We start from the raw sequence: 8,894 nt of genomic DNA on the forward strand, positions 1-8,894 counted from the left end.
CGACCAGTGACTCATTCGTGGTGTGTGGATGTACGCTGCACCAATTGCCAATCACCTGCACGCTGGAGTCATAGAAACCCATGAATGCACTCGCACCTAGGCGCTGCCACCCTAAATTTTACAAGTTCACATAAATCCACAACAAACGCTTATAGAACTGAGCTTCCAACCGCAATTTGTTATACGTCAGATTAGGGCATGGTTACCATGCGCTGCTCAACATACTCTTCATACAGTATATGCGTTCTATCATATCTATGTCATATCAGTCGGTAATTACGGGAATATTAGAGATAATTGCGCAGGTTTGAGTGTACTTTTGGTGCTATTTTTTCTGCCAATCATTGTGAAGTATGGGAATGTTTAAAGTTTTGCTGAAGCTATCAATGTGGTTACATGTAGCTTTGTGTACTATGACAGAGGTTTCATGGCGCACCACGCTAAACTGATAGTTCCATGAACGTTCTTACTGCACTTTTATTAAACGTATGACAGATTCTTGCAAACGGAGCTGCCTGTTAAAAGCAAACCGTAGCAGAAGATGACCAGGCCTACCTGAACATTCGAGCAGAAGTAACTGGCATTGCGTCTGTATTCTGTATGTGTGCGTGTGTTCTATAAGAATTTTATGTACAATACGAGCTACATGTGCTCACACATAGTTACAGTAACGCACATGTGTATATACTTGACCAAGATAGTATGAGTGCGCACGCGTACAAGTATATGTTGGGATAAAACGTTCCGCAATACAGCATGCATTAATTTTCGTATGAGCTAACATATTGAACTGTATTCAGATGTGTACGTGGGTCGTGTTACTATACATAGTCATGAAGGTATTGACGTAATGACTGACTTCTGCAAATAATGATAAAAAAGACTGTACTGTGACTATTCTGTTCACTTGCTACGGGCTTTTTATCAATCATACTGACAATCGTAGTATATTTTATTTGTAGGTGTTCATATTTTCGCGGGCTGTACTATCATATATTTTTAAACGTTCTTGTAAACGCTATAACAGAATCTGTGCACAGAGTCTACGTACGCGTATCTGCAGTATACTTCAGAGCTGTTATGTGCTCTGTTTCATGTTAGCGTTGACTTTAGAGTGAGTTGAGAGCCCTGCCCTGAGCTTCCAAGTCTCCGATAATATCTGCGTTTCCACCGAGTATTGCATATATGAACGTTTGTGCACCAGTGGTCTCAATTGGTGTATTTCCTATCCCGTTAAGATCAAGACATGGTGTGTGCTTTGTATATAGTACTGATACTGTGCAACTGCCTTAACTGGTCGTACTACTGTTAGGCATGTGAACTAGTGCAGCATGGAGAAAGCGCCACGAACTTCGTCAGCATCATCGTCTAGGTCTCCGTTAATATCTACGTTTCCACCGAGTATTGTATATCTGAATGTTTGTGCACCAGTGGTCTCAATGTTGGTGTAATTCCTACCCCGTTACATCCAAGACATGGTGTGTGCTTTGTATACAGTACTGAATACTGTGCAACTGCCTTAACCGGTCGTACTACTGTTTGGCGCGTGAACAAGTGCGAGATGGAGAAGGCGCCACGAAGTTCGTCAGCATCATCGTCGAGGTATGTTACCGTCGTTTCGTCATTAAAAATGCACCTAAAAACCCTAAAAACATTTTGTAGTTTCTATGGATTAGCCATACCGATGAGTTTGCTGAAGACTAAAACCAAAAACACGAAAATTTAAGAATGGGTTTATTATTTTATATCAGGAGCCACGTCATTAAGATGCGAGAATCGCTGCTGTTGCCATAGCGACAAGTATGCTTGTCAAGACCTCCCTATTCAGACAAAACACCAATTGGGGCCGTAAAGTCTGTGTATTGGGTTACAGCGGAGCCGAATTCAACGGCGACAATGTACATCTGCATTTGAGCAGCCAAGATGGCATGAGTGAACTATTTCACAATGCAGTCGGCCCAACCATCTCCCTGTACTTAAATTCCACGTGTTGATTTGCTGGGTGACATAGACTCTTGTGGGCAATTAGACATTTGAGGAGTCCGTGCCATCCAACCAGACACTTGAGCCGGTTTTCTGTCCCTCATACCTTTCTATATATTGTGTTTTTATTCGTGTTCCCTCGGGTTTGACTGCTACATTATACTGTTTTCACATCTTGAAAAGTGCTTGCCATTGCGAGCAATTGGCTTATTCTGTCGTTGCATTGAACAAAGTGACATGCAAAACTGATTGAATGAGAAGAGTGTCATGGCATGCACAGGTGTTTGAACTGTGAACTGATAACTCGTTTACCCCACACATTGGCACTACATAGACACTGGAGTCACTATGGACAGTATGCATCTGTTTATGAACGGCCAGCCATTTGAGATTGACGTAGAAAGGTGCACATAAATGTGCAGGTACTTTTTGATATGTGAAGTATGAGGGATTATGAAAATATATGCGAATACTGCACTTGTGCAAAGTTTGGCGATTTTCTAAACGGAATAGTTGTTCAAATTGATTGTACTTACAATTTTATTGCCATGACTTTGATAATGTACTGTGGTCCATCATTACAATTGTGCCATGGTCGGAAACTAGAGTGCTACTAGCCAGTACGCAGTCGACATCCGCTTGTACGAATCTTCATTGGCCAGTTTCCTCGTGATATATTACGGACTGTCAATTGCATTGCGTTGGCACGTACTGCTTTTGTGTAAGGTGACAACGACATATTCACAACCGTATAGCCACGTGCAAATACAAAAGGCTCAATCGTACTCAACCACACATAACTCATAGAGCTGCCGAGATTTGTAAACACCGGGAGATCGATCTGAGACTCAATGTGGGAGAGAATGTCGATACAGATATCCTCACATATTAGACAACAAATTTGACATACGACTACATCAAGATAAATGCAGACTACAGGAGTTGAGTACCACTTAAAGAAATATAAACAGTAACATATCGTATCGATAACTATTAAAAAAGAACTTATGTATCATTTCTTCTTTTTACTTCTGCAAATTTGGGATGCGCTGTCGAAGACTCCTGATGATGTCCTCCTTGCGAAACGAACTCAGCCTTTCTTGGTTCTATCGAATTTGGGATTGGATTCTCAGTGTTATACAGTTGTGTGGAATATCTACTTATATGTAATGCGACCTGTATAGAGACAAATGATTATAAGTTCATCGGCAATTCAATATGCTTTCAATATGCTGAATATCAATTGATGTAGTCGTGTGTAAACGGTGCAGTTATAGTCGAAACTGAAACCGCAAAACCCATAAAAAGAGTCGAGTCGTGTCTCAGCGACAATTTTTTTTAGAAGACATGTCGGACGAAGGGTGAGGACTAAAGCCAATCAGCCCTGCTAAACAGTTGCTATGAACACTACTGTAAGGATTAATATCGTGTTCAAAAAATTAAGAAACTCGTGAACGCACCAATTTGGACCTAACGATTTCAACGAAATGCACCTGCAAACCTGCGATTTCACCCATTTCAATTATTTGGTCATTTGGCAAGTGCAAATTTATTTGTCCCAGCTTCCTCGATTCCTTTGTACTTTATGGTTTATGTACGCTGGACTCTTTGCTTACCATAATGAAAGGACTCACTACTACACCGGTACCTGAGATGAGCAAGCAGGCTTGTGAGTGACTGTAGGAACGACTGCTTGGAGTTTTAATTGGTGCTAAGGTAAAAACGGCAATATCAATGGATCCGTCACCTGAGGTTAAAATTGAGGCAGTTGCTGAGGCCCAACAATTCATTTCTGCGTTGAACAAGGCAAAATAACATCTCGAGTGGATTACTGATCGGGATGGCCACTTGGGAATGTTGACCCATGCGCTGGAGACCACGGAAGCCAATTCGTTGGGAACTCAGCCAACTTTGTGAATCCTCAATGGCGACGTTGTCGCCTTGCCAAACGGCATCAGGGGTTGATTATTCTGTGTAGCACCAAAATCGCAACCACGCTAGGCACCTCAACACTCAACGAAGGCATGGACAACACCAACTGACCATTTAACCATCGGCAGGGCTGACGATATAAAGCGAATCAGCCCAGTTAAACGCAGAATTCGCCGCGCAAAGCCTGTACCTCAAGTGGCACCACATGATAATGTGTACGATACTCGCAGGAAGTGTATGTTGGAACACGGTCAAAAACGAGCACAAGAAGTTCCGGCACCCGATGAGATGCCGACAGAATTTGTGGCCCTAGTAGTGCTCAGGAACCGACAACTGTGATGAAATTCCCTGGCAAAATTATTTGGAACCAGCGGATTTGCACTTGGCAATGGTTACTCCGCATAATTTGTCGTCATCGGCGAAGCGGTCCATTGATTCATTTCGCAGAGTGATGAACTCTCTACGGTAACCGCTTAATCAAGGTCAAGTAGCTGTGAATTTATTTCGTTACAAGCTAGTGTCGTCCACGTTCACCAGAAGAGACGAACACAAGCATAAAAATGTTCCTATTGATACGCTGGGATATCGCAAACACTTTCTCATTCATCACGGTCACTACATAGTGGACCCGCAGGCTATGAAACGATGTAAGTATCAGAGCCCACAGAGTCGTGTATCACCGAGTCTATAGCGACAGAGATGAGAATGAAAGTCTTCCATCTCACTCAACGAATGATGCAAGTAGAAGCAAAGGAAGGCATACAAGATGCGCCTGCGTTACAGAGTCTAATTCGTATGAGACTCTGAAACCATGCTCAGTGGCTTTGGACAAGCAGGCGCCGAAGGAATGGCCATCTAACTCACAGGGCAGCTATTGTTTGGAAACCCCGTAGAAGATGGGGCATAAGAATGCGCACATTTCACAAGTTAGATCCGATTCACATGTAGACGGCTTTCACAGAACTCTGCAGAAAGAAGGGGCTCCAAAGGCGCTATTGGACTTTATTATGGAGAATGAACGAAAACTGCAATCAATGTCGTTTGAGTATGCTAATGCTCTTATTGCACACACACAAGAGCAGGACCTGGAGGGCAACGCATACCGACATGTAATAATAGCATGCATGAAGTTGAAGCCTGTATTCGGTACCGCTCGATACACAGACTTGTGATTTTGAACGCAAAGTAAATTTATGGAAATGCGACAGTATGAAAATCCGCCGTCATAAGAAGGTCTGCCGCAATCACGGTATGCTTTGTCTGTGGTCAGATATACTCAATAAGGGTTTATATATTTATATGTGATTTGAGGTTTTAGGTTAAGGGTTTATGATCAAATTTGTACACATGTCAAATAATAGAAAGAATGGTTCATTTACGATCCAATAAAGGTACAACGCATTCCCTTGTAGGAGGGGAGTACGTTGAGATATTGCTATGTTTGCGTATTTGACTACATTTTTAACGAGCTTAGTAGTTGTACTTCGATAGAAGTAAAGTTAAAACCGGACATAGTATAGGGAGGTTAAAAGAATGACTTATAATGTTTTTGCTAGGAATTTAGAATCAACATGAAGACGGTGGGTGAACCCACCGAAGGGATACACGAGAAGAGAGAACGAGACAATGGGGCCTATCGGAACTGATCAACAGTTAAGGAGTGAAGATAGCGGATTTGGCAGTTAAGGAGTGAAGATAGCGGATTTGGCAGTAGTGAGTCAAGTATGCCATCATTGTTATCGAACTGAGAAAGTGAACCCAATGAGGATCATGAAAATGAAGACCACACGAATGAAGGTGTGATCCAACGACAGGAATCCCGACATAGATTCAACCGACCTACAAATATAGGATGACAGAGGTTGGAGAGATGGTACATTCACAATACCGTTAGACGAGAAGTGTCACATGGATATGTAACCGAGTTGATCTGGCAACAGTACAAACTACCAACAACGTTAAGGCGAGCATTAAGTGAATCGATGATAACAGCTCCAAGAAACCATGAACAGGAAGAAGAGAATGACGAAGAACACTCAACGTGGGTTTTACAATCCGGACAATGTAAGTCTTTATGGACAAGGAAGAGAAGTAACACGTTAAGATTGAACATATGCAAAACTAAACAGGAGTGTATGTTCAGTGTGCGCATGAAAGTATTGGCAGTATAGTTACATGAGAGGTGTTACATGACGAGTGCAGCGAACATAGTACACGGCATGAAGCACGTGTAGGCAGGAATGGTATTAGGGTTTTCGGCAGTAAGAACAGATCGATGTATGATGTGTATCTAACGAAGACAAGTCGGTATAATGACAAGTCGAGAACAGTATCTAACGACAACAGTAGCATAAAGGGTACAATACAGGGTAGACACATGAGATGGGGCCGTAGCAGCTTAGCGGGGTCACATGCGAGGTTGGAGAAATAGAGAAAAGAAGGATATAGGTACGGTGAACGTGGCATGGATGGAATAGAAGCAATACGAATGCAGCACAACAGGGAGCATGGACACGGACGGTAGAGGGCACGTACTAGCACGTGTGAGCATCAGAGGAGAACGAGATAGAGTAGAGAGCTCTGGAAGAGAGTTACTCCGCTCAGGAGCAAGTGGTACCATATACTAGTATATAGAGATCGGGTGTTCACGTGTGCATGGTCCAGGCTCACTACACCGCAGCGGAGATCGAGTGTAATCAATTGGGTACAGTTATACAAGTATACACAACTAAGGAACCGAACAAGATGCCAAGTATACGACAGAGTCGACGTCAACATGGACTTGAGCCTGAGCAGCAAGGACGTAGTACGAGCCACCAACGATGCCCTTAGGCAGAGGGCTGGTTCATCGTGACACGTCGAAGGGAACGGAAAGTAGAGCGGCTGGCGGTCAACGAGAAGACGCAGACGAGTGATTCCAACCTACTCAGGCAATGTTGCAACAAGCTCTAGCGGACCACCAAGCCTGACTACGTCAGGGAGAAAGTGAGGCACCACCCAGCGAAGGCAACGAGTCTTCCCAGTCCAACAATAACACGCGTCGAGGTGATACAATGGGCCAGGAGCGAGCAAGGTCAGGGCCGACCTCGTCCGAGACGCCGTCCTCGCCGTCAAAGCAGACAATACACGGGCGACACTCAGTTCAAGACAGATCAGCTGTTGAAGAAACAGCAGGATTTGTTGGAGAGGTCGGAATAACGGTTGCAACATGTCCAAAAACCGACAGCGGGGACGTCGGCAGACCCCACGGATCCTTCTCCTGACGAGGAACACGGAGGAAGAGGTGATACTTCTCAGTCGACAACAGCACCATCAGAGGAGGGCGAACGTTTGGAGTTTCGCATCAACCGGAGTAGGGTCATGGGAGACCGCGCCCTCAGGATCGTTTATCTCGCTACGGGATTTTGTACACGCGCAACAACGAGTAGAACAGGACCTTCATGGCCCTCATGGGTTAGATAACCGTCGTGAGAGACTATCAGAAGCCATCTATTTGCTGCTGCAGAATCAACGTTTCGAGGAGGACGCAATGCGAGAATCGTTGTCACGTCAAGCGTCGTTAGCAACTCCGACGATACCAGTGCACCCGACACCGGACCACGACAAGGAGTCTCTGCGAACGCCGGAGAGTATTGCGGCAGGGCAGGTACTTCATGCGCGAATACTGAGATTATCCGAGGAACTATGTCGAGCAGTCGAGTCAGACAATTTACCACGGACAGAAGCACTTAGGGAAGTATTGGAAACCTTACGAGCTACGTATGAATCTCGCCCTGTGACCAAACATGAACGATAAGAGCAGAGGAGTTGGCTAGAATGGCCGTCGAATAGATACCACCTACACAACGTCTTGGAGAGAGACACTAAGGGAGCCCTTTAGAGTGTTTTTAGGGTTTTGGGTCTTGATGCGGCGTGGAGCTTGCGCTGGTTTTACAAGGTTCTTAGCATTTTAAAGCTAAGCAGTTTACCCTGGATTACATTAAGTCCAACCAGTAGCGGTTGGTAAACTGGACACCACAGTTACAAATCACGCAGATTTGCTCTCATGAAACTCAAGCCATGGTGGATCCTATGTTCCGTAAGTTAGCGAAAGGCCAATCTTGGGTTTCCCATATACCAATTATGTAGCAAATGACACAGTTAATGGAGAACCATAGACGTGCCCACGAACGCAACCAGACTGATGCAGAGTTCAAGCAAAGTCTATTGAATCACTGCATAGTGCATTTATTAGAAGACTCCCTTGGCTCGCAGACCTATGAGCGAACACTACAACTTCATACAAACTGACACTTGATGGATACTCACGAATTATTACAGCTCCTTAGCCCAGACATTCAGGAGGCACAGACGAGAATAACTGCCCGGATGTCAAACCGTCGACTACAACCAACGAGGAGATACACAGTCGCAACGAACGGCGCAGACCGCTTCACTAAGAGGGGCACAACCATGTCAACAGCGTACACCAACGTCGAACCCAGCTACCATATGTGGCGGGTGTCAAGCACAGGCGCCCCCGCGGTTGCGTCATATCTCTCGTTGTCACAATTATAGGGTAGCGACGCGGGACAACCAGGGCCGTACAACAGAGGTGCGCATATGGGCTACGATGCCGCACAATTCCGCACCATTCTCAGCGACAGTAACGCCATCGGCAACACCTCAACGGCGCGCGGGGGGAGACAGCAACACACAACCACAAGTTAGTACTCTTACCGATACGGCGATGTCGGATTCCCCACCTACAATCAGGAACCTACATATAGGTACACTACTTTCTGGTGATATGGGGGAGTGTAGTAAACACATCAAAATACGATACTAAAACCTACTGAGTCTCCCTGAGGCTCAGTGCGGTGTATCTATTCTTATATTTGATTGTCTACGTGGTCTACAAATAATTCACCTCGTGTGAATTAATTGCAAACTAATTTTAACTCCACACTGATAGTGGTTTAAGGGGACTTTTATTACAG

The 8,894-nt window shown here is 44.6% G+C and overlaps 2 protein-coding genes across 2 annotated transcripts; both read left to right on the forward strand.

Annotated features, from left to right (window-relative positions):
• Positions 1 to 3,984: 3,984 nt before the first annotated feature.
• Positions 3,985 to 4,254, forward strand: SARC_11715 (hypothetical protein; the record flags this gene model as incomplete). The annotated part of the gene is made up of 1 exon (XM_014294192.1): positions 3,985 to 4,254. A coding segment is annotated over one exon (270 nt), but the record flags the coding sequence as incomplete, so codon positions are not given.
• Positions 4,255 to 7,123: 2,869 nt separating this feature from the next.
• Positions 7,124 to 7,561, forward strand: SARC_11716 (hypothetical protein; the record flags this gene model as incomplete). Its single annotated transcript, XM_014294193.1, has 1 exon — positions 7,124 to 7,561. A coding segment is annotated over one exon (438 nt), but the record flags the coding sequence as incomplete, so codon positions are not given.
• Between the last annotated feature and the right edge of the window lie 1,333 nt (positions 7,562 to 8,894).

Source organism: Sphaeroforma arctica (genome assembly GCF_001186125.1).
Source record: "Sphaeroforma arctica JP610 unplaced genomic scaffold supercont1.1838, whole genome shotgun sequence".
Classification (NCBI taxonomy): domain Eukaryota; class Ichthyosporea; order Ichthyophonida; genus Sphaeroforma; species Sphaeroforma arctica.